The 24832-nt window shown below is 42.2% G+C and overlaps 2 protein-coding genes across 2 annotated transcripts; one reads left to right on the forward strand and one right to left on the reverse strand.

The window, feature by feature from the left end:
- Positions 1-275: 275 nt before the first annotated feature.
- On the forward strand, positions 276-8269 carry LOC118560445 (ribonuclease inhibitor-like; the record flags this gene model as incomplete). The annotated part of the gene is made up of 4 exons (XM_036131436.1): positions 276-427; positions 2936-3109; positions 5618-5791; positions 8095-8269. Coding segments are annotated over 4 exons (675 nt in total), but the record flags the coding sequence as incomplete, so codon positions are not given.
- An 11750-nt stretch (positions 8270-20019) lies between these two features.
- LOC118560428 lies at positions 20020-24610 on the reverse strand. Its single transcript, XM_036131416.1, has 8 exons — positions 24501-24610; positions 24045-24372; positions 22878-23236; positions 22368-22810; positions 22122-22292; positions 21335-21744; positions 20753-21247; positions 20020-20665 (listed from the first exon to the last, which is right to left on the reverse strand). Exons 1-7 carry the CDS (start codon positions 24539-24541, stop codon positions 20834-20836), a joined length of 2166 nt encoding a protein of 721 aa, XP_035987309.1. The 5' UTR covers positions 24542-24610; the 3' UTR covers positions 20020-20665; positions 20753-20833.
- Positions 24611-24832: the final 222 nt, after the last annotated feature.

Here is a 24832-nt window from a genome sequence, read left to right on the forward strand (position 1 = left end):
TTGGCTTCTCTAAATTGTCCTTAGGTGTGAGTGTGTGTGAGAATGGTTGTTTGTCCTGTTTGTCTATGTGTTGCCCTGCGACAGACTGGTGACCTGTCCAGGGTGTACCCTGCCTCTCGCCCAGTGAACGCTGGAAATAGGCACCAGCAACCCCCGCGACCCCATGAGGGAATAAGCGGTTTGGAAAATGGATGGATGGATGGATATTTCTAATGAATTGTTTAATAGCAGATTTTTCTCCCTGTCTCCTCAGACTGAGTTACTGTAACCTCTCAGAGAGAAGCTGTGAAGCTCTGTCCTCAGTTCTCAGCTCCCAGTCCTCCAGTCTCAGAGAACTGGACCTGAGTAACAACAACCTGCAGGATTCAGGAGTGAAGCTTCTCTCTGCTGGACTGGAGAGTCCAACCTGCAGACTGGAAACTCTCAGGTACAAAGTTCTCCATCCTGTTGAAACCAGATTTCTGTCCATTACCTGCTAAAACATGATGGAAATGTTAGTTCACTGATAGATTTGTTAACTTTTGTCTGACCTTTATTCCCTATGAATACAAGCCAGACACGGTATAGGACACACCGTATAGGAGTGATTCTCAAAGGTTTTATTTTGTGACCACTTTGAAGAATGAAATATATTCAGGACGCCCATCCCAACAGAATGTGTTAGAATTAGGGCTGTCAGTTTTAGCACGTTATTAACACGTTAACTTTGTTAGACCATAATGCCGACAATTTTATTTTTTGTCGCCGTTAATCTCGTGTCAAAACACGTACACCGTTCCCTAATGTTTTGTAATTATGTAATTACCCGCTGTGCTCTCCGGACTGTGTTTGTTTTACCCTCAGCGCTTTCCGTAGTTTCAAGGTTGCTAGAGACTGTAGCAAAACAGACCTGCTCACTGTTGCCAAGACTGCTTATTTCATGATACTTTGGGCTTCTTTTTTCTAAAGTCACTTGTAAATTTAATGAGTCGGGGGTTGTGCCTTTTTTGGGCATGTTTCTGAAAGAGAAATCGCTTATTCGGGCTCTAAAATAAGTGACGAAACATTGGTTATTAAGAGACCTGCTTGCACTAAATATCCCTCCGCCATAGGAGCCGAGGGAGTAAACGCAGAGAGAGCAACTCTGCCCGTATTTTCTGCAGTTTACTGTTGCAATAACGTGAGATAACTGCTGAAAGTAGATTAGGCGGTGCAGAGATTGGTTCTGAAGGTAACATTGCAGAAACCCAACCCATAAACCGTACTTTAATGCTTATTAATTAGTTGTCTCTGTATTTGACAAACTAAGGCTGAACCACTTTGCCAAACGAAGTACCTGGAGTTACTAAACAGCTGCTAAACAGTCTCTTTCAAGGGTATTAAGCTCCTACACAGTTACAAGCAAAGTGTAAGACTGGAATGAGCTGGAAATTTAAAACCTTTTTCCAGGCTTAAACTGTATGAATATGGATATAAACAGCAAGCAAAAATATTCAAAGAAGTTATTGTTGTTGGTGTGAAAGCTCAGAATTAGATGTGTGAGAGAGTGAATTTTTTTTTACAAAAAACAAAACTTATGACTTTATTGAAATGTACATTTTTTATTATTTTTTTTTTTTGTATATGCATAATACCATGTCTATCTTTGTTGAAAAGGCGAAAAAAAATATCGTCATGAAAACAGGTATTTATTTACACATTAGTTTATACATTGTGTAAAAATCAGAGCGTCATGACAAGTGATTTAGCCATTATAGGCCAGAGTTTAACATATTATATACCCCAGAAGATGGCATCGAGTCATTTACCCCCGTTTACACTACCCCTTTTTAACCGTGCCGAGACCAGTCAGAGTTCAGTTACCGAGATAACTATCGAGTGTAAATGGAACACAAACTGAACTGAACCGAGCTAGACACAACCGGACCGCGCTAAATGCAGACCGGTTCCATGTGTGGGCTCGGCCCGGTTTTTCTCTGGCCCGGTTCTCTAATAACAAAGAGCGCATGAGCAGACCGCGTCATCTCCGTGCGATCAGCTGACATTTCAAACATTCATAAAAACACTAGCTTCCCTACTGTGACACGGTTTCCAGAGATGATTCTGCTCAGCAGCGTGATGAACCTCAGCGTCTGTCGTTGTTTCCTGCGTCTGTAAATCCTGATTAGACGTTCGTTTGTCTTATCCACTTCCCAAAAGCCGACTCTGTCAAGTAAATTAACCAAAAGTTGCCGTCTTCGCCTGACTCTCCGCAAACAACGACGTTTCACCAAGCATAACTACCTGAATGTTACGGGCGCCGCCATTTTTATTAGCTTGATTCCCTCCTTCAAACCGAGAGAGCAGTAGTACCACAGATCGCCACTAGGAGGTGAGGAAACCAAGGAACCGAGATAGCGTGACGTGTAAACGGTCGTCAGAACCAAGCTTGACTTGATTAACTGATCCAAGCTCGGACCGAGCTCAGCATGGATCGGTTTAACAAGGGTAGTGGAAATGGGGTTTATGGCACTAGGATGTCTTCATTCCAATACTGAAAAGTGGCCAGGTATCGGGTATCGGGGCAAAAAAATGGCATCGGCGCAACATTAATAATAATAATAATAATAATAATAATAATAATAATAATAATAATAATAATAATAATAATAATAATGCATCTAACTTATATTGTTCTTTTTGGACACACAAAGACGCTTTACAAAACAATTTTTAAAAACACAGAAATACACGAAAATTATACTACAGAAAAGCAAGTTTAAATTTGTGGGATTTGTAGTTCTGTAATGAGTCTGAGTTCTTGATGGTTTTGGGCGGCAGCAGCAAAATTCTGGTCCCCAAAAGCCGTTGATCTGATGATTACTCAGAATCCATTTAAAATTTAAATATATTATATTAAATCAACAATATTTGTGATGAATTGTTTAACAGCAGATTTTTCTCCCTGTCTCCTCAGACTGAGTGGCTGTAACCTCTCAGAGAGAAGCTGTGAAGCTCTGTCCTCAGTTCTCAGCTCCCAGTCCTCCAGTCTCAGAGAACTGGACCTGAGGAACAACAACCTGCAGGATTCAGGAGTGAAGCTTCTCTCTGCTGGACTGGAGAGTCCAAACTGCAGACTGGAAACTCTCAGGTACAATGTTCTCCATCCTGTTGAAACCAGATTTCTGTTTATTACCTGCTAAAACATGATGGAAATGTTAGTTCACTGATATATTTGTTAACTTTTGTCTGACCTTTATTCCCTATGAATACAAACCAGACACAGTATAGGACACACCGTATAGGAATGATTCTCAAAGGTTTTATTTTGTGACCACTTTGAAGAATGAAATATATTCAGGACGCCCATCCCAACAGAATGTGTTAGAATTAGGGCTGTCAGTTTTAGCACGTTATTAACACGTTAACTTTGTTAGACCATAATGCCGACAATTTTATTTTTTGTCGCCGTTAATCTCGTGTCAAAACACGTACACCGTTCCCTAATGTTTTGTAATTATGTAATTACCCGCTGTGCTCTCCGGACTGTGTTTGTTTTACCCTCAGCGCTTTCCGTAGTTTCAAGGTTGCTAGAGACTGTAGCAAAACAGACCTGCTCACTGTTGCCAAGACTGCTTATTTCATGATACTTTGGGCTTCTTTTTTCTAAAGTCACTTGTAAATTTAATGAGTCGGGGGTTGTGCCTTTTTTGGGCATGTTTCTGAAAGAGAAATCGCTTATTCGGGCTCTAAAATAAGTGACGAAACATTGGTTATTAAGAGACCTGCTTGCACTAAATATCCCTCCGCCATAGGAGCCGAGGGAGTAAACGCAGAGAGAGCAACTCTGCCCGTATTTTCTGCAGTTTACTGTTGCAATAACGTGAGATAACTGCTGAAAGTAGATTAGGCGGTGCAGAGATTGGTTCTGAAGGTAACATTGCAGAAACCCAACCCATAAACCGTACTTTAATGCTTATTAATTAGTTGTCTCTGTATTTGACAAACTAAGGCTGAACCACTTTGCCAAACGAAGTACCTGGAGTTACTAAACAGCTGCTAAACAGTCTCTTTCAAGGGTATTAAGCTCCTACACAGTTACAAGCAAAGTGTAAGACTGGAATGAGCTGGAAATTTAAAACCTTTTTCCAGGCTTAAACTGTATGAATATGGATATAAACAGCAAGCAAAAATATTCAAAGAAGTTATTGTTGTTGGTGTGAAAGCTCAGAATTAGATGTGTGAGAGAGTGAATTTTTTTTTACAAAAAACAAAACTTATGACTTTATTGAAATGTACATTTTTTATTATTTTTTTTTTTTGTATATGCATAATACCATGTCTATCTTTGTTGAAAAGGCGAAAAAAAATATCGTCATGAAAACAGGTATTTATTTACACATTAGTTTATACATTGTGTAAAAATCAGAGCGTCATGACAAGTGATTTAGCCATTATAGGCCAGAGTTTAACATATTATATACCCCAGAAGATGGCATCGAGTCATTTACCCCGTTTACACTACCCCTTTTTAACCGTGCCGAGACCAGTCAGAGTTCAGTTACCGAGATAACTATCGAGTGTAAATGGAACACAAACTGAACTGAACCGAGCTAGACACAACCGGACCGCGCTAAATGCAGACCGGTTCCATGTGTGGGCTCGGCCCGGTTTTTCTCTGGCCCGGTTCTCTAATAACAAAGAGCGCATGAGCAGACCGCGTCATCTCCGTGCGATCAGCTGACATTTCAAACATTCATAAAAACACTAGCTTCCCTACTGTGACACGGTTTCCAGAGATGATTCTGCTCAGCAGCGTGATGAACCTCAGCGTCTGTCGTTGTTTCCTGCGTCTGTAAATCCTGATTAGACGTTCGTTTGTCTTATCCACTTCCCAAAAGCCGACTCTGTCAAGTAAATTAACCAAAAGTTGCCGTCTTCGCCTGACTCTCCGCAAACAACGACGTTTCACCAAGCATAACTACCTGAATGTTACGGGCGCCGCCATTTTTATTAGCTTGATTCCCTCCTTCAAACCGAGAGAGCAGTAGTACCACAGATCGCCACTAGGAGGTGAGGAAACCAAGGAACCGAGATAGCGTGACTGTGTAAACGGTCGTCAGAACCAAGCTTGACTTGATTAACTGATCCAAGCTCGGACCGAGCTCAGCATGGATCGGTTTAACAAGGGTAGTGGAAATGGGGTTTATGGCACTAGGATGTCTTCATTCCAATACTGAAAAGTGGCCAGGTATCGGGTATCGGGGCAAAAAAATGGCATCGGCGCAACATTAATAATAATAATAATAATAATAATAATAATAATAATAATAATAATAATAATAATAATAATAATAATGCATCTAACTTATATTGTTCTTTTTGGACACACAAAGACGCTTTACAAAACAATTTTTAAAAACACAGAAATACACGAAAATTATACTACAGAAAAGCAAGTTTAAATTTGTGGGATTTGTAGTTCTGTAATGAGTCTGAGTTCTTGATGGTTTTGGGCGGCAGCAGCAAAATTCTGGTCCCCAAAAGCCGTTGATCTGATGATTACTCAGAATCCATTTAAAATTTAAATATATTATATTAAATCAACAATATTTGTGATGAATTGTTTAACAGCAGATTTTTCTCCCTGTCTCCTCAGACTGAGTGGCTGTAACCTCTCAGAGAGAAGCTGTGAAGCTCTGTCCTCAGTTCTCAGCTCCCAGTCCTCCAGTCTCAGAGAACTGGACCTGAGGAACAACAACCTGCAGGATTCAGGAGTGAAGCTTCTCTCTGCTGGACTGGAGAGTCCAAACTGCAGACTGGAAACTCTCAGGTACAATGTTCTCCATCCTGTTGAAACCAGATTTCTGTTTATTACCTGCTAAAACATGATGGAAATGTTAGTTCACTGATATATTTGTTAACTTTTGTCTGACCTTTATTCCCTATGAATACAAACCAGACACAGTATAGGACACACCGTATAGGAATGATTCTCAAAGGTTTTATTTTGTGACCACTTTGAAGAATGAAATATATTCAGGACGCCCATCCCAACAGAATGTGTTAGAATTAGGGCTGTCAGTTTTAGCACGTTATTAACACGTTAACTTTGTTAGACCATAATGCCGACAATTTTATTTTTTGTCGCCGTTAATCTCGTGTCAAAACACGTACACCGTTCCCTAATGTTTTGTAATTATGTAATTACCCGCTGTGCTCTCCGGACTGTGTTTGTTTTACCCTCAGCGCTTTCCGTAGTTTCAAGGTTGCTAGAGACTGTAGCAAAACAGACCTGCTCACTGTTGCCAAGACTGCTTATTTCATGATACTTTGGGCTTCTTTTTTCTAAAGTCACTTGTAAATTTAATGAGTCGGGGGTTGTGCCTTTTTTGGGCATGTTTCTGAAAGAGAAATCGCTTATTCGGGCTCTAAAATAAGTGACGAAACATTGGTTATTAAGAGACCTGCTTGCACTAAATATCCCTCCGCCATAGGAGCCGAGGGAGTAAACGCAGAGAGAGCAACTCTGCCCGTATTTTCTGCAGTTTACTGTTGCAATAACGTGAGATAACTGCTGAAAGTAGATTAGGCGGTGCAGAGATTGGTTCTGAAGGTAACATTGCAGAAACCCAACCCATAAACCGTACTTTAATGCTTATTAATTAGTTGTCTCTGTATTTGACAAACTAAGGCTGAACCACTTTGCCAAACGAAGTACCTGGAGTTACTAAACAGTTGCTAAACAGTCTCTTTCAAGGGTATTAAGCTCCTACACAGTTACAAGCAAAGTGTAAGACTGGAATGACCTGGAAATTTAAAACCTTTTTCCAGGCTTAAACTGTATGAATATGGATATAAACAGCAAGCAAAAATATTCAAAGAAGTTATTGTTGTTGGTGTGAAAGCTCAGAATTAGATGTGTGAGAGAGTGAATTTTTTTTTACAAAAAACAAAACTTATGACTTTATTGAAATGTACATTTTTTATTATTATTTTTTTTTTGTATATGCATAATACCATGTCTATCTTTGTTGAAAAGGCGAAAAAAAATATCGTCATGAAAACAGGTATTTATTTACACATTAGTTTATACATTGTGTAAAAATCAGAGCGTCATGACAGGTGATTTAGCCATTATAGGCCAGAGTTTAACATATTATATACCCCAGAAGATGGCATCGAGTCATTTACCCCGTTTACACTACTCCTTTTTAACAGTGCCGAGACCAGTCAGAGCTCAGTTACCGAGATAACTATCGAGTGTAAATGGAACACAAACTGAACTGAACCGAGCTAGACACAACCGGACCGCGCTAAATGCAGACCGGTTCCATGTGTGGGCTCGGCCCGGTTTTTCTCTGGCCCGGTTCTCTAATAACAAAGAGCGCATGAGCAGACCGCGTCATCTCCGTGCGGTCAGCTGACAAGCCGACTCTGTCAAGTAAATTCACCAAAAGTTACCGCCTTCGCCTGACTCTCCGCTAACAACGACGTTTCACCAAGCATAACTGCCTGAATGTTACGGGCGCCGCCATTTTTATTTGCTTGATTCCCTCCTTCAAACCGAGAGAGCCGTAGTACCTCAGATCGCCACTAGGAGGTGAGGAAACCAAGGAACCGAGATAGCGTGATGTGTAAACGGTCGTCAGAACCAAGCTTGACTTGGTTAACTGATCCAAGCTCGGACTGAGCTCAGCATGGATCGGTTTAACAAGGGTGGTGGAAATGGGGTTTATGGCACTAGGATGTTTTCATTCCAATACTGAAAAGTGGCCAGGTATCGGGGCAAAAAAATGGCATCGGCGCAACATTAATAATAATAATAATAATAATAATGCATCAAACTTATATTGTTCTTTTTGGACACACAAAGTCGCTTTGAAAAACAATTTTTAAAAACAGAAATATACAAAAAGTATACTACAAAAAGCATGTTTAAATATGTGGGATTTGTAGTTCTGTAATGAGTCTGAGTTCTTGATGGTTTGGGGTGGCAGCAGCAAAATCCTGGTCCCCAAAAGCCGTTGATCTGATGATTACTCAGAATCCATTTAAAATTTAAATACATTATATTAAATGAACAATATTTCTGATGAATTTTTTAATAGCAGATTTTTCTCCCTGTCTCCTCAGACTGAGTGGCTGTAACCTCTCAGAGAGAAGCTGTGAAGCTCTGTCCTCAGTTCTCAGCTCCCAGTCCTCCAGTCTCAGAGAACTGGACCTGAGTAACAACAACCTGCAGGATTCAGGAGTGAAGCTTCTCTCTGCTGGACTGGAGAGTCCAAACTGCAGACTGGAAACTCTCAGGTACAAAGTTCTCCATCCTGTAGAAACCAGATTTCTGTCCATTACCTGTTAAAAACATGATGGAAATGTTAGTTCACTGATAGATTTGTTAACTTTTGTCCGCTAAAAAGTTTATGTAAATATAAGTTTATTGACATTATTCATCAATTTAAAAAAAACTGTAATTTTGACACTGTACAATATTTACAGTTTCTGTTCTGAAATATTTACACATATATTTAACAATCTATACAGCAACATATATTATATCTCTAATGTACATAACACTAATGTATGTTGTACTGTATATATTTTTGATTATCTGACATTTTAATATGAGTGTACTGGTTGGACCTGGCTTTAATCTCGTTGTACATGTGTGGAACATGATGTACAATGACAATAATAAACATTCTGAATCTGATATATTATTCATCTACAGACAACTATACGTTACCTCAATGCAGAGAAGCTGAAAAGAACCACCTGGGCCCCCATCAGTAAGGGGACCCGCTGGTTACCCAGCCAACAGTACCCATTAATTATTTATGTCTGTTTAAATAAAATAATTCAGATTTACAATCACAAAGGTAACAGAAAAATGTAACATAATGCATTATCAGCTTCTGCTCCCCTTTCCATTTACTAAAATGGACTATTCTGTCTGAGCACATAAAGATCCCAGAGTGCAGTGCACTGATTGAGCAGCAGGAGAGATAAAAACAGAGAAAGATGAAGCAGAGCTATCAAAGCAGAGCTGGAAGCAGAAAAAGGGAGAGAAAAGAAAAAGGTGTTATTCTACCAAAATGGTCTGAAGCCCTGGATGTTTTCTAAACAGCCCCAGATCTCATGAAGAAAGACATTTAGATGTTTATTAAAAAGATGGATTAAACCCAAAAATGACATTTGGATTAAGTAATTTAAAAACAATCACATTACTTTTTATTGTATTCAATATAGTCACTACCTGCTCCACAATAACCTGGCAATGAGTCAAAAGAAAAAGACAGAAAAGATTATTTGTGCACTGGCAACACCACGAATGCTCAACTACTCCCACAGCCAGGACCCAGTGTTTTTGAAGGTGAAGTTGTTTGTTTGGGCTTGACTTTCTTTCTGAGAGAAATAATTTAATTATCTCTCAGTTTCCCACAATAAAGCGGAATATTAGTGGTAGATAGTTTTTCCTTTCCATGTCCCAGTTTCCTGGTCATCACGTCCACCAGAGTTGATTCAGCACATCCCAAACACACACAGGCCAGAGCCCAGAGTGACAGGGAAACTAGTGATGAGACAGCAAGAGAATGAGAGGCAGTAAGTGGGGAAAATATGGGAAAAAGTTTAACAAAGAGTAGAAGAAAGGGAGCGCACTGAAAGACTGGATCTGACCTCAGATGGGAGATTTCTCAAAGACATTCTGCTGATTCTGCAAGTGTGAAATATGTGCTCACCATACGCTGCTAATGCCACTGATCCAAACCACTGCTTTATTCTTTATCTCAACTTCAATTATTGACTCCAATTAGATTACAAAATATTAAAGCGATCTAGACACCAGAACAATGGTTCTACTGGGACCAGCAGTTTATCTTTGGTATTTTAGGTCCAGTTTGAATTTCCCTTAAAGCTAGAACCTTCTGCAGAGTTTGTGTCAGTTTGGAGTTTTCAACCCAGTGACGCTCTAGTCAGGATTCATCCGTTTAAATGTGTCAGATGTTACTTTTTATAACCTACAGAACAAAATACAGTTTGATTTCTATTTTTTGCTTATTAAAACAACATCTTGTGTTGAATTGTGTGTCTGCAGCTTGTCAGGCTGTCTGGTCTCAGAGGAAGGCTGTGTTTCTCTGAAATCAGCTCTGAGCTCCAACCCCTCCCACCTGAAAGAGTTGGACCTGAGATACAATCATCCAGGAGACTCAGGAGTGAAGCTGCTGTCGGCTGGACTGAAGGATCCACGCTGGAAACTGGAAAATCTCAGGTATGGAGGAATAACGGTATAGAGGTACTTTATGACAAAGTTTGAACTGATTTTATAGATCATAAATCAAACCTATTCAATTAAATCCCACCTATCCCTCTCCTACTCCTCTTATCACTTGCAGTTAGAATAATTGCAGTTTATTTAAATAAATCTAATGGTTAATTAGGAATAGTTTAATGCAGAGTCCCACAGTGGGAAGATTCAAGATGATGATGCAAATCCTGGCAGGATCAGCATGATGCTCTCGTAGTGGATATTAATAATTATCAATTAAGTAAGCACACCAATAATTTTTAATCAAGAGAAAAGAAAAAACGCATTTCCTTTTTCTCTTTAGTTTATTGAAGAGTGACCTCTGACCTCTGCCATCGCTTTAGCCATCGTAAACTGTAACATACCAGGCTTTGGATTAGCAACAAACATGACAAATCAGTCACTCTTGCTGCAAGCTAAAATAAAAACATTTTCATAACTTTAGCGTACAATCATTTACACCTCAGTTAAATAAGGCAAAAAGACAATTATTGTGGATGTACTAACACTATCAACTACTAGGAAATTAGATGCTGAAATATTTTACATGTTATTCATATATATATATATATATATATATATATATATATATATATATATATATATATATATATATATATATATATATATATATATATAAAATAACATGCAAAATATTTCAGCACATGACTTTCTCAGTACTTGATAGTTTTAGAACATAACATAAAAGTATATGGCATTTGACATTTTAAAAGTTTTAAGCCCCCCTGAACATGAGAAAATCCTCGTTATTCGATGCTGTAGCGCACATATTCCCTAGTTACTGGAGGAAAATAGGGAGTACCAATATGGCGGCTGGTGGCTTCACAGCGACATGTATTATATACGGCCAATGAGCAATCCAGTGAATAAATAGAGGTACAGTCAGCTCTGTCTCATTTCTATCTGACCAGACATGGAAGTAGGCATGTATTTAGTTAAAAAGTGAAAGAGAAGCGTTAACACTTATTATTGTTCAGTTAGTGGGTAAAACAGAAAGTACCCACAACTGTTAAATAATACTGAATAAATTAAGTAGCTTTATTTTATTGACCGTATTATTACACTGTTACACATTAATCTATGGGTTTGTTTATCAGTGTAGATCTATAACCTCATTGGTGAATCAGGCTGAGTTTCATCAAGCCTGTATGATCTGACATTTTCCCCTCAGCAGCAACACTTAAAGCTCTCAGGGGTTCACGCTGCGTCTTTATGCTGATCCAGCTGCTGATGTTTCCCTCTTTTCAGCTCCATGAACTTCTAGCCTGTTACAGTTTATAACCATCATCACCTTTCACAGCCACAGGTTTCTCATCTCAGTCTCTGCTCTGACCAGACAAATCTCCTCTATTGCTCTCCTCAGGGCGCTCTGGTGCGTAATTACCAAGCTGAAGGCTGAGTTTGAAGTTGTTCTCTGAGCGTTTTGTTTTTGGTCAGAGCGGACGGAATAATGACTTTCTGCTTCGCTTTTAGCCCACTAATAGTCTTTATTGGGGAATCCTACAGGAAATATAGCACTTTTTATGCATGGCAACCCCAGAGTTGATGAGTAAAGGTTCAGCTTTTCAAGCTCTGCGTCTCTCTGGTTCCTAAGTGACTGTAGAAAAAAACACTTTTTTGGTAACGTCTGGTTTTAGCATAATTTATACTAATGATATCAGTTTGAGGCGGTGAGGTGGGCAGATTTTACCCCCATTGGTGTTCTGCACGTGAGGAATAAACAGTGGGAAAAATGCATAAATAAATAGTGTAAAGGGCTCCTTTAGAGGGAAGAGGAGGAATAGTGGGTCTGAGCTGAAGCCCCTGATGTTACAAGTTCCTTAAAATGACCCTTAAAAGTCCACAGCTAAATTACATTTAACGTAATTATGCTCACCTGAATTAAAGAGCAAGGCAGCATTCCATTGAAGCACCGCTGGTTCTGTGTGGTTAAAAACAAAATAGCATGAAACACAGCTACTGACTCTCCTATTGACTTTAATTGGGACATTTTGGTACGAGTGGAAGGACATTAAACGTAGAGATTCACGTTTTGAAGGCTGGCCGCTGATAAAAGCACCTGGGTCTGAGGGAAGGGAGGAGAGAGGAGCAGTAAGAGCGTTGAGGCACAGAAACACAGCGCATGTAGTTAAAATAATGCAGAATTAATAAAAACAAAACTTATAAAGCAGGTGGCCTAGTATTGGAGTCAGAGCCGTGACTGTGGGAGCTGAGTTTTTTCCACAGGAGAGGAGGACTAAACGGAGCAGAGCGTTTCTGTTAGGATTATTATTCATCTGGCACAAGGGACCTTTTTAGTTTATTATTTGCTCTTTGAGTGAAGCGACCACTGAGTCTGGTCTTCATATTCACAAGCATGGAAACAGGCCTGCAACGTAGGGTTAGGTTGGTGTTTGCTGGCTTTAGCTTTAATTAATAAGCATTTAAGCAAATATTATTGAACTGTGGTTTTAGATCGACACCCTGAGTGTTTTTATTTTAGTGTTTTATGCAGAGAAGCACTTGTTACTTGTCTTTATTTCATTTAAAGGTCCTAAAGTAGATTTATTTTATTCACCTTTTTTATCTTCCTAAATAAAAGGGGGAACATTAACACTTTATACCAGGGGTGTCTAAACTTTTTTTAGTGAGGACCAAATCCAGAAAACTAAGCAAAGGGCCACACTAGAGGTGACATGTTGCCACATGAATACTGTGTGTGTTTCTAAGTCAGCTATAATGTGAAGAACATTGCAGTCAGTGGGAGCAGTGATGCTGTCCTTTGGATTGAAGGATGGCTGACATGTCAGCAGAAAGTTTGCTGGTTGAGACACGAAGGACTTCACAGAGATGCTGTCAGTCATTCTGCTTCTCAGTCTGCTTTTGTTCTGATTTAACAGAGAAAATCTTTGTTCACATCTGGATGTTGAGCCCAACAGGCTCATCATTGTTTCTGCGTGGCGTCTCATCAGAGGAAACTTGGCATTATCCAAACTCTGAAAGAATTCAGGGAGGGAGAGAAGCTGATGTTGACTCTGCAGAGAATCATCACATTGCATTTCAATCAGTTCTAACTGCAGACTCTCTTCCACTTCTTCTGCATCCACCAGGAAGGAGGTGGAGAACAGCTGGATTTGTTTTTCAATGACAGAAAAGTCTTGGAGACGCTGGTTGAATTCTGTCACCAGAGATGCAATCACAGACACATATTTCTCCTTTTTAGCAGAAAGGTCGGCCTTTGGAAAAGCAGACGTGATTTCAGACAGAGCAGGGAAGTGTGCAGCATTAAAGCCTCGTAGTTGTGTCTCAAAGAGGCGGAGCTTTACCCAGAAGGCTTTCAGGTGTGCATACAGGTGTGGCAGCAGCTGTTCTTTGCCTTGTAGCTTCTTGTTCAGTGTATTCAGACGATGCGTAAGATCAACTAAAGATGCCAGATCTGCCAGCCACAGAGGGTCACTTAGTTCATGAAGAGGTCGGCCCTTCTCTTTTAAAACCTGCTCCATTTCTGATCTCAGCCAATCAGAGCGCTGCAGCACAGAGCATGTGAATTTCCCACAGCGACACTAAATCCACTGCAGGTTGTAATGTTTCATCATCATCATCATCATCATCATCATCATCATCATCATCAGAGCCCAGGTGTCTGTCTGCTCTCAGCTCTTCTTTCTTTCTCTGGATTTTTACAACAAGTGGACGTGTCCAAATGTTGGACTGGTCCTTTCTCAGTGGAGGACAATGTGTGTCTGAGAGACATGTAATGTCCATGTTTGCTGCTGAAAGACACTGATGGTCTGACCCCCCTCCTCCTTTCAGGGTGGAGCCTGCTGGAGTCCGATGGTTGACACCAGGTCTGAGGAAGTGTAAGTGTGTTTTTCATTTGATTCATGACAACAAAGCAGCTCACATTCAACCATCTTCAAACTGTCCATCACTCATTCAGGAGTCATCATCAAAGTGTCAATAAATGATCAATAACTGCAGCTGGATTGTCTTTGTTCTCTCCATCAGATTCCTGTCAACTCACAATCGACACAAACACAGTGAGCAGAAAACTCAAACTGTCTGAAGACAACAGGAAGGTGACAGCTGTGGAGGAGCTTCAGTCATATCCTGATCATCCAGACAGATTTGATGAACCTCAGCTGCTGTGTAGAACTGGTCTGACTGGTCGCTGTTACTGGGAGGTTGAGTGGAGAGGAAACGTTAATATATCAGTGAGTTACAGAAGAATCAGGAGGAGAGGAGACATTAGAGACTGTTGGTTTGGAAGGAATGATCAGTCCTGGAGGCTGAGCTGCTCTGATCAAGGTTACTCTGTCTGTCACAATAACAGAAAAACATCTATCTCCTCCTCCTCCGTCTCCCACAGAGTAGCAGTCTATGTGGACTGTCCTGCTGGTATTCTGTCCTTCTATAGAGTCTCCTCTGACTCACTGATCCACCTCCACACCTTCAACACCACATTCACTGAACCTCTGCTTCCTGGCTTTGGGTTCTGGTCCAGTTCTGGTTCCTCAGTGTTTTTGTGCTGATTGAGTCTAAAGAGTCTCCTCCTGTCAGAGAAAGCCTCTCCCTGTTGAACAGATAGTTCAGTCTGTTCATGTCTGTCTCTTTCACTCACAAACACGTTTTCACATTCATGGATTCAATCTGTTTCTTTGTGAAACTCTTCTAAATGATTCCTTGGAAACTTCTTCCTCTTCCAGTCCTTTAAAGATGGAAGCTGGGATTATTCCAGGATCCACATGTTGTTTTTCTGCCTGTTTCCAGTCAAAGCTTCACTCTGAATATCAGCATGTTGACTTTCTCTCTTGGTTTTTTACTTTCATTCATCAGTCAGATTTCATTGAAATGTTGGCCAGTTTTTCTCAATCTCTGGACATTATCTGTTTCTGTCGGCTCCTATTTTTCTAAACACTTTTTACATTCACATGTTAAATCTTCCTTTTGTATATTTGCTGCAGTTTTTATGTGTTTTAATGTGAAATAAACAGATTTTCTTCTTCTCTGTTTGATTCATTTGCTGCTCATTCTCTTCTGTTCCTCTGATCAAGTTTCAATATTTCAATAAAACTGACGCTTGTTTCAATAAAACAGATTTTTTTCTATCAACACTGACTTTCAAAAAGTCCTAATTTACAGTAAAACATTTCCATCTTCTTTCTGACATGTTTTTAAATGACAGATTTTGTTCTTTAGTTGAATAAATCAGCAGCAGAAACTCAAAGCAATGATGAAATGATATTTCTGCTCCATCTTTCCAAACCTTGAAAACACGTTGAGAATGAAAGAAGAGCCGACGCTGACAGTCTGGGACTAAAATCAGCTTCTTTACTTCCAAACTGCTGACTCAGACAGACTGAAGACCAGTTTTTACTTTTCTAGCTAAACTCCTGCGGCACCAAACCAGAAGCTGAACCAACACCAACAACAGAACCACATGGCACATTTCCACATCACAACTTCTTCCTATTCTGGACTTTTAGTTTGACACAGGAAACGTGTGAACGCGCACACAGAGCCGCAGCGTGCACGGCGTCCTGCTGCTCCTCTTAAAGGGACAGTCCCACATTTTCAGCTTCAGGTTCCTGTTCCAACGGTGTCCAGCTCCAGTCCTGGAGGGCCGGTGTCCTGAAACTTTTAGAGGTTCTCTGGTCCATCACGCCTGAATCAAATGGAACAATCAGCTCCTCAGTCTGCAGTCAGGTTCTCCAGAGTCCTGATAATTACCGGATTATTGGACTCAGGCGTGTCGGACCAGGGACACAAATAAAAGTTTCAGGACACCGGTGCTGCGCTAAATTCTGTTCTCCTGTGTCGGGAGCGCGCATTGCAGCCAGACAGGCGGGTTTTCGGTAAAACTCATATAATCATGTCAAGGCTGTAACATTCAGTTTAATCGGCAGCTGTTTACAAAATTGTAAAATAAAAAGTGCCACTGCAGTGGTTTTAAAAAACAGTTTTCTACTATTTTACCAGGACACCAGTCAAGCTTCAGAAAATGTTACACATTTACAGACCAGTGTGGGTGGATAACAGCATTGTTTCCTTTATGTTGTTGATCATCACCTTTTATAGATCTATCAGGTCTGGATGCTGCTTTGGAGCCTCTGCTTCATTGACTCCTCCCAGATGTCCTTTGCTGCCGTCAGCCTTGAGATTTTAAAGTTCAGACTTCTACATTCAGGACTTTCAGATAAAAACTATTGTTTGGTTCATAATGAGCTGATAAACAGCAGTCGGTGCTTTAAAAATCTCCAGCTGTCAATGGGCGAGAGGCGGGGTACAACCTAGACAGGTCGCCAGTCCATCGCAGGGCAGAAATAATCCAGACTTTTGCCCATTTTACTGTGATATCACCAAGACCTGCTGCGCTAGGATAGCACAGGTGACAGGTGTCGTTGTGCCAAACGATTTATCCACGCCAGGATTTGTATCCCCTGCGTCGGGAGAGTGTTTGAAATCAATAAAACTTTTAACCTCCAGCATTTTATTAGAACATCACATTCTAATGAAATGAAAGTTTTTTTCCTCCTCCTACATTGTTCTAGCTTTAGAAGCGACATATCTCATTTTCTTAATATGGTTAATATCTCTATATGGTTCTTGGTTGACTTAAAATCTTATTAAATCTGATAATTTTGGCTGTACCTTTATTCAGTGTTCATTTGATCACACGTGAAATCCACTTTAAATGATCCTTTCATTCAGGTTTAGCTACCGAAAAAGAAAAAAGAGAACCAGCAGACAGCTGTGATGGACTCAGGAAGGTGGATTTGTGGTTTCAGCAGACAGACATGCGATAATCTAATAACATAAAGCTAATGTTTTTGGTGACACATCTGGAAATGACCACAGAGCCGTTTACTTTCTCATAACCTGTTATATTAAGTGATCAATCGAGTTTTAATCGTGTTGAAGCCGTCTTGCTTCTCCGGGTTCGTTGATTCGTTGTGCAGGACTTAAAACAATTAATCAGCCATGGACGCATAATTCAGGTTCGCCTTTGCAAAGGGAGAGATGCACCAGCCAGACTCTGCGGGCAGCAACTCTGACTCTCTCTCCTGTTCAGGCTAGTTTTATTTCATTTTCAAAGGATGATTTCACAGAGTCACACAAGCAAATGAACTGATGAACTCGCTCAGCTGACAATACAGCCATCTGATTGGCTGAGCAGCAAAAACTCAAATCACGTGACCTCTTGGACCAGAGCGCAACAGTTTATAGATTTTTTTTATCATCTTAAACTTAATGTGATAGTGAAAACGTGGGAACATTGGTGTTTTGAGATCACTGCTATGTGTAGCAACTGATCCCGGTGGAAGAAAGTTTCCCCTGACAGTTCATACGAAGCTTCTTAAGGAGACGTCCTACAGATTCTGGCCCACGGACTATTTCTGGGATATAAAGGTCTCATTTCTTTATTTCACATTTGGTCTGGACTCTGAAGACATTTAGGAAGCATAGGTAACCGCCTAGTTAAAAGAGATCTCAGATTTTATTTTTAAAAAGACACCTTTGTAACATTGACCTCATATTAAATCAAACTCTTCATCTTCTCTTCGCCTTTGCTCCCTGCAGCAGTGAGTCTTCAGGACGTTAAATTCATGCTTTTTTTCAAGCTTTCAGCACAAAGTCCTTCAATTATAAACCGGTTTCCTGAAAACTGATGAAACTCCAAAATAACTTTTCTTATTGACAGAAAAGATGTTGGTTTCACATCAAAGATTAGCATGAAATAAGAAATGACAGCTATTTGTCCATTGAGGCACAACCAGCTGAAACGAGGACAGCTGAACTGCACTGAAGCTTTGACGGTGGAGTCTTTTCCTCAGCCTGGCTGAAGGGAGGAAAGTGGTTGCATGAAGTCAGACAAGATACAGGACATGCAAGTTTCTAAAAGAACCCGTGATATGAAGTAGTAACCTTCATTATTTTTAGGTCTGGGCAACGATTAAAATATTTAATCGCGATTAATCGCATTGTATTTACAAACTCCAAGAATGAATTCAAAAGTAGTGTAAAGAGCACTTTTATTTTAATGTTCTGCTGCCATATGAACAAAAGTGTTGTAACATTTGTTGCACTTATCAGTAACACATATTTAGTGTAAAGCTCAACTTAAACATGTAAAACAAAAAATAGCAATAATAATAAATTAAAGCTTATTGCCACTGACAGGGAATTCTCTTTATGGGGAAAAAATCTACCAAAAACAGGCAATTTCTGAGGTAACCGCAGGGAGCAGCATTATCATTTTATGTTCAACACCAAAGTTTAACTTGGCAGTGGTTACAACTAACTTGTTTCTGTCATATTCGTTGCTGGAAGAACTTTAAACTGAAATGCTTGCTAACTCGATATGCTTGCGTTGCTTGCGTTTATTTGACGTTGACACGCGTTTTTTTGTTGTTGCTTTCTCGCGTGCATATCCACCTTATTTTTGTCAGAAACATGGAGGCAGCGAGTTGACGTTTGTTTGGGCGAGACTTCCGCCCGCTCACTTCCTGTCAGTGTTTAGCTATCTGAGAAGCGGCTCATGCGGCTACTTCGTCTCAAATTACTCGTCATTATGACTTCGAGGAAGACCGGGATCATTTGTGTGGTTAGAGGTTGTTATAGTAACGGGTGTAAAAGAAAGGTTTACGTGGAGCAGGAGTGTTTTAATCATCGACCGTGTACAAAAGCTGTGGATACGAGGCGCCCTACTTCCTTCACCCTCAGCCGAAGAATGAGGAATCCCTTCGCCTGTGGTTAAAAGCTTAAAATATGAAGAAACCACCGAAGCGACCGTATGTTTTTTTCATTTTGTGGACAAAAGACCAACATAAGACCACATGACGCCAGAAAAGTGTCTGGGCTGCGAAGTTCCATAAAAAAACAAAACCAGGAGACGTCAAGAGGAGAGGAGACAGGTAAGCTAATGTTTTGATATCCTCTCATAACATCAGTTAAATCCCAAACATTACAAAATTAACTGACCAGGAATCTAATCACAACGAGCCAACGGCCAGTATGTTTCTGAATCAGATAATTCATCAGCCTACCTTCCATAAGTCGCCGCTGCATGACTGAAGGCTTTCCCTGGAGCCGCAGCACCAGAGCGCTCTGAGGTCTCGTAGAGCCGATTGATGCAGTCAGAATCCAGCAGCGTGAACGTCGGACTAGTTTTAGCTTGAACGCACATCAGCCTCCATGAATACCAGGTCATCCATGTTGATATTTATTAACACCGATCCAACTCTTTCACTGCGGAGGTTCGCTTCGGTAAAGTCGCACAGCAGAGCCGTCCGCACCAAGTAACGACACAAAACAGGTTAAAATGTCCTCGTACGTTATATGAGGCCACTTCTTTGTATCATCCACTCACTCATGAATAGTTTGAAGCTGTGGCCCTGACCTGCCACTTCCATTGCTCTGCAAGTTTTGACACTGTTGCTGCGACAGTTGATCATTTCAGTCAAACTAATGTTATTTGGCCGAGGGAAGCGCTGAAACGGAAGTGTGGCACACAAACGGAAGTTGGACAGACCTTCACAAAATAAAAGCATGTGAGCAACATGCGTTAACGCGCGTTAAAGAAAATATCGCCGTTAATAGTCTAATGAGTTAACGCGAAATTAACGCGTTAACTTGCCCAGCCCTAATATATATATATATATATATATATATATATATATATATATATATATATATATATATATTTACATGTTATTGGTTTTGTTACTATTATCATTATTATTATTATTATCATCATCATTATTAGGGTGGGTTTCCTGGTTTCTTCAGCTGCCGCTGTTCTACCAGCCACTGCTCCAAGGATTTGCCCCTGAAGCACTGGGGCAGAAAGTGGCGCTGCCAAATCGGCTGTGGCCAAACTCTTTTGTTTTTGGCTGCCCACATTTGCTGCACTTGTTAAAAGCCACTTCTCGCACATACTTTTGTTTCTGGCTCCCGGTGGCCTCCTCTTCTGCCCTGCGTCGCCTGTTCCTCTCAGTGAAGCGGGACACAGACGCAGGAGCAGTGGGTGCAGGAGCCACCTGTGTGGCAGGTGTTAAATAAGGAGCCAGGGGAGGAGCAGCCCTGTGATGACCTGCTGCCATCACTGTCGACCCAGGGTTCAATAAAAGAAGCTGAGCTGGGATAGGAAGAGGAACTGCTGGGGTGACGGGCTGCACGACGGTGGCACTAGCAGGTCGTCTGCCTGGCCGCAGCTTAGGAGCCTTACCTGCTCTGTTTGGCGGGAGAGCAAACTCATGCTGGAGTCCTGAGGGGGACGGCGCTTCGTCCAGCTTCTCCCGCGGAGGAGGCAGCTGTGAGCTGGCCACAACGATGTGGTCCTCTGCAGCAAGGCCCTGGGTGAGGACACTAATCTCCTGCGTGCTCTCCCTTCGATTAAACCTGCAATCAGAAAACTGTCACCATTACAATTAAATGTGATACTTTTATTTCAAATGTCAAAGTAAAAAAAATAAGCATTGTGCTTACCACTGTGTCAGTCCTCTGATTGAGGACAAAAAGCTGCAGAGAGGTGGCCTCCATCAGGGGGGGGCAGTCCAGCACCAGGTCTCAGATGTGGTGGTAGTCGGTGAGAACTTTGGTCCACCGAGGAAGCCGCACTCCATCCTTTTTTGTTGGGGACTTGTGCAATGAACACAATTTAATGCACAGAGCCTCAACTAGACGACTGGTGCTGGGCCACTGAGCCGGTCCCCCTGGAGGACCAATCAGGCTCCTCTTGACACTGTCCACACCCGGGGTGACGCCCGTATTCTTGGGGGCCTTAAAGCGGCCGTGTGCCAGCTTGGCTTGGTGCCTGGGTTGGTAATTGATCCTCCTCTTGTCCAGGTCAGAGGTCACAGGCAGATGACCTCTGACCTGCTGCTCGTCCAGGTAGAGCGCCTGACGCAGGGTCACCAGGTACTCGGCCAAGTCCTGGACCTCATCCCAGCCTGGGATGCCGTCAGGTCCGAGGACTGCAGCCTGCATGAAAGTATTAAAATACAAAATACATCACAGCATGTAAAATCTCAGTGATGTTGCACTGAAGCTAACGTGTCGTCTACTCACAGGGGCCTGGTCTGCAACGCTGGACCCAGCTGATGCTGCAGGACCAGAGGCTCCAGTTGGCTGGACAGAGCGCTGCAGGGGAGGAGGCAGAGGAGGAGGCAGAGGAGGAGGCAGGGGAGGAGGCAGAGGAGGAGGCAGAGGACTCTGGTTGAGGCGCTGACGTAGATCTCCTCGGCTGGATGTGGACGGTGCAGAGGAAGAGGGGCTGGAGGCCTGCTGGACGCTGCTGTGTTCTGGAGCAAAGAGGACGGGCACGGTCAGGTTCTCTGGTTCCTCCTCCACAAAGCCTTCATCGCGCACCGCCTCATCATCCATCAGCTCCACCAGCCGATCCTCTTCCTCTGGGTTGTCCATTACAGTCGGCGAACGACCAGACTGACTGTAAAGGTACTCCATCCCAAGAAGCTCCCCTGTAGAAGAACGCAGAATACAGATTATTAGTCAAGAATGTGAACTAAGGAAGTATTCAAACATGCACTCCATAGTGGTGGAAAGTAGCAGAGTAAAAAGTGAAAGTAGAAAGTGATGAAACTCCAGGCTCTTTCAGTCTCTGACCTGCTTTAGACTTTGTTTATTCATCAGGAAGAATTAAAAACATCTTTTACCACTAAATGTGTTGCTTTGGTTTCTGTGCTTTTAAAATGGAGGATTCCTTTTAGCGCTGCATGTCAGTGTTGGTTGGTGGAAAGACGTCGGCATCAGCAAACCATGGATGCATCTCCAGAGAAACCACTAGAACAGTTTTTTCTTCTGCCAACACGTCTGAGTTAAGGTTAATCATTCTTGCCTGTATGTGACCCAGGAGGCTGGTAGCGCTCGTCCAAGCTGAGTCGGTCCATGGCCTCCCTCTCAGCGCTGCTGTAGATCCTCAGCTCACAGCTTCCTCCATGCGGTCCTGGTTCCAGCATCAGACCCTCCAGGAGGTCGGCCTGGAAGTGGGCGTCGCTGGCACTGCTCCCTGCAGGGGAAACCAAGAAGATGACTTTTACTCTCTGCGTTTAAAACAACAACATTAAAAGATAAAATCAGCCACCTGGGATGAAGCGATTTAGATGGAGGTGGAAGGACTCCAAGGAGGTGGAGCCACGAGCACAGCGGTAGCAGCAGAGGTCCACACCACCCTTCTTCAGTGTGCCTGTCTTCAGGTACAGAGAGAAGTCCTCTGGGTCCTGAATACAGGTGATGTGTCTCTGCTGCTCCTTCCAGACCTGCTGAATGCACTCGTGGTCCACCAGTGGTCCTCCCAGAGTGTCCCTCCCCTTCTCACTGTCCATCTCATCGACCAGGGCCTTGATCCTCCTGGCTGTCTCCTCTGCTCCCCTGGTCCTCTTGCAGCAGTGAAGAGCCAACTCCCTCCTGGTGATCATCTGGTCCAGGGCCTTCTCAGAGACTGGACCAACTCCCTGGGCCAGAAGCTGCCCCTGCTTGGCCAGCCTAAGAGCAGCAACATCTGCCGGATCCAGCTCAGAGATGCACCTGGACAGAGTTCATGTTCTCTGTTAGACTTTAGACAATAAATATACCAACAAGATGAAGACTTTACCTGGACAGTGGAGCCATGAATATTCCATACAGCTGATGAGCCTCAGTGGTGACTCCTGCTGCAAAACGCTGCATGAAGTGCCAGATGTCCAGGCGCACCTGAAGCTCCCTCCACTCAGCGAACATGGCCCTGACCTGTGACTGTCCGTGGGGGCTGCAGCAGTCCCGCTCCACATACATTATGACAGGAGGTGCCACTCCTGCCTCCCTGTAGCGCCTCATAAGACCAGCCGCCATGGGCCACAGTCCATGGCCCTCTGCTGCTGTCAGGACCCACACCAGAACCTGGCCGTGCTCGTTGCCCACATTGGTGCACCACCCAGCTGTGTTGGCAGCTGCACCGGCCAGTTTCTTGGTAACCTATGTAAAAAAAAACAACAGTAAAATAAACACACATACACCTGTCTGTCTAGATATATATCAGGGTTCCTACAGCATAAGGGAAGTTAAATTCAAGACTTTTTAAGACTTTTTAATGCCACTTGAAATAAAAAGTTAAGACCAACTTCACGATAAACAAGATAAACCTGGTTGCGACAACTTCACCCAAATGTTTATTTTAACATAAACCATTACTTTGTGGCCCAGTAGACATGTTTAAAAGTTTGAAAAACATTCCATATAGGAATAACGCTAAAAAACACACAAATTACAGATATATTTTTAACAACTACTGAACTGAATGCACAAACTTTGTTTTGTTCCCTACTAAAATAAACTATAAATCAGTATTAAAAACCACAACATAACCAGTGCCAACTCTTTTTCGCAGCTATGGTCCGGCCGCAACAGTTTTTATTGCTTCCGCTATCGGGACGGAACCAATAATAGTTACATTGAGCCTTTCGGTAAATTAAAAATATATATAATTGTGTCAATTATTTTACTGTTTGGTAAGGATTACAAAAACTAAATCCTATTTATGACCTGGTAACAATTTTAAGACCTAAGAAAGACTGATTTAAGACATTTTAATGCCAATTAAGGCCTTAGTTTTATATTACAGAATTCAATGCCTTTTAAGACTTTTTAAGGATCCGCGGGAACCCTGATATATATATATATATATATATATATATATATATATATATATATATATATATATATATATATATATATATATATATATATATATCAATTACAATCATTCACATTTGATTGTTTTTACCTTTTTGGTGGAGTCCATCTTGAGCACGGAGCCAAACACAGAGGTTATTCTGGCCTTTACCTCAGGCAGCCGTGACAGGACGTCCCTGGCGTACACAGCCAGAAGCCACTTGGGTTTAGGGAGGGCCGGGAGGGGCGGGGGGGCAGAGAACACTGGCGGCTCGACCAGACAGGAGTCAGTGAAGGGCTCACAGGCAGCAAAGTAGTCCAGCGTGCGGCGGGTCCACGCTGCGCTGTGCTCCTCTTGCAGCTTCTTGTGAAGCTGCGTGACGCTGTTGCCCTGAGTTCTCTCCCGCATCAGGATGACCACTCTGTAGTCACATGAGTCGCTACGCTACAGACAGGAAAAGAGCTCTGCTCAGTGTTTATTAAAGGGATGCAGGACATTTTCCACCATTTAGTTTAGTGCAGCACAAGCATATTATAGAACATTGCTGTTATCATTAATGTGTCATGCCTGTATGTCAGAAGGGCGGGGAATTTCCTGCTGTGTCCCATGTCCAGCTGTCCCAGGATGTCCAGCTGTCCCAGGATGTCCAGCTGTCCCAGGATGTCCTCTGACCCAGGATGTCCAGCTGTCCCAGGATGTCCTCTGACCCAGGATGTCCAGCTGTCCCAGGATGTCCAGCTGTCCCAGGATGTCCAGCTGTCCCAGGATGTCCTCTGACCCAGGATGTCCAGCTGTCCCAGGATGTCCAGCTGTCCCAGGATGTCCAGCTGTCCCAGGATGTCCTCTGTCCCAGGATGTCCAGCTGTCCCAGGATGTCCAGCTGTCCCAGGATGTCCAGC

Source organism: Fundulus heteroclitus, unplaced genomic scaffold, assembly GCF_011125445.2.
Source record: "Fundulus heteroclitus isolate FHET01 unplaced genomic scaffold, MU-UCD_Fhet_4.1 scaffold_43, whole genome shotgun sequence".
In the NCBI taxonomy this organism is placed as follows: domain Eukaryota; kingdom Metazoa; phylum Chordata; class Actinopteri; order Cyprinodontiformes; family Fundulidae; genus Fundulus; species Fundulus heteroclitus.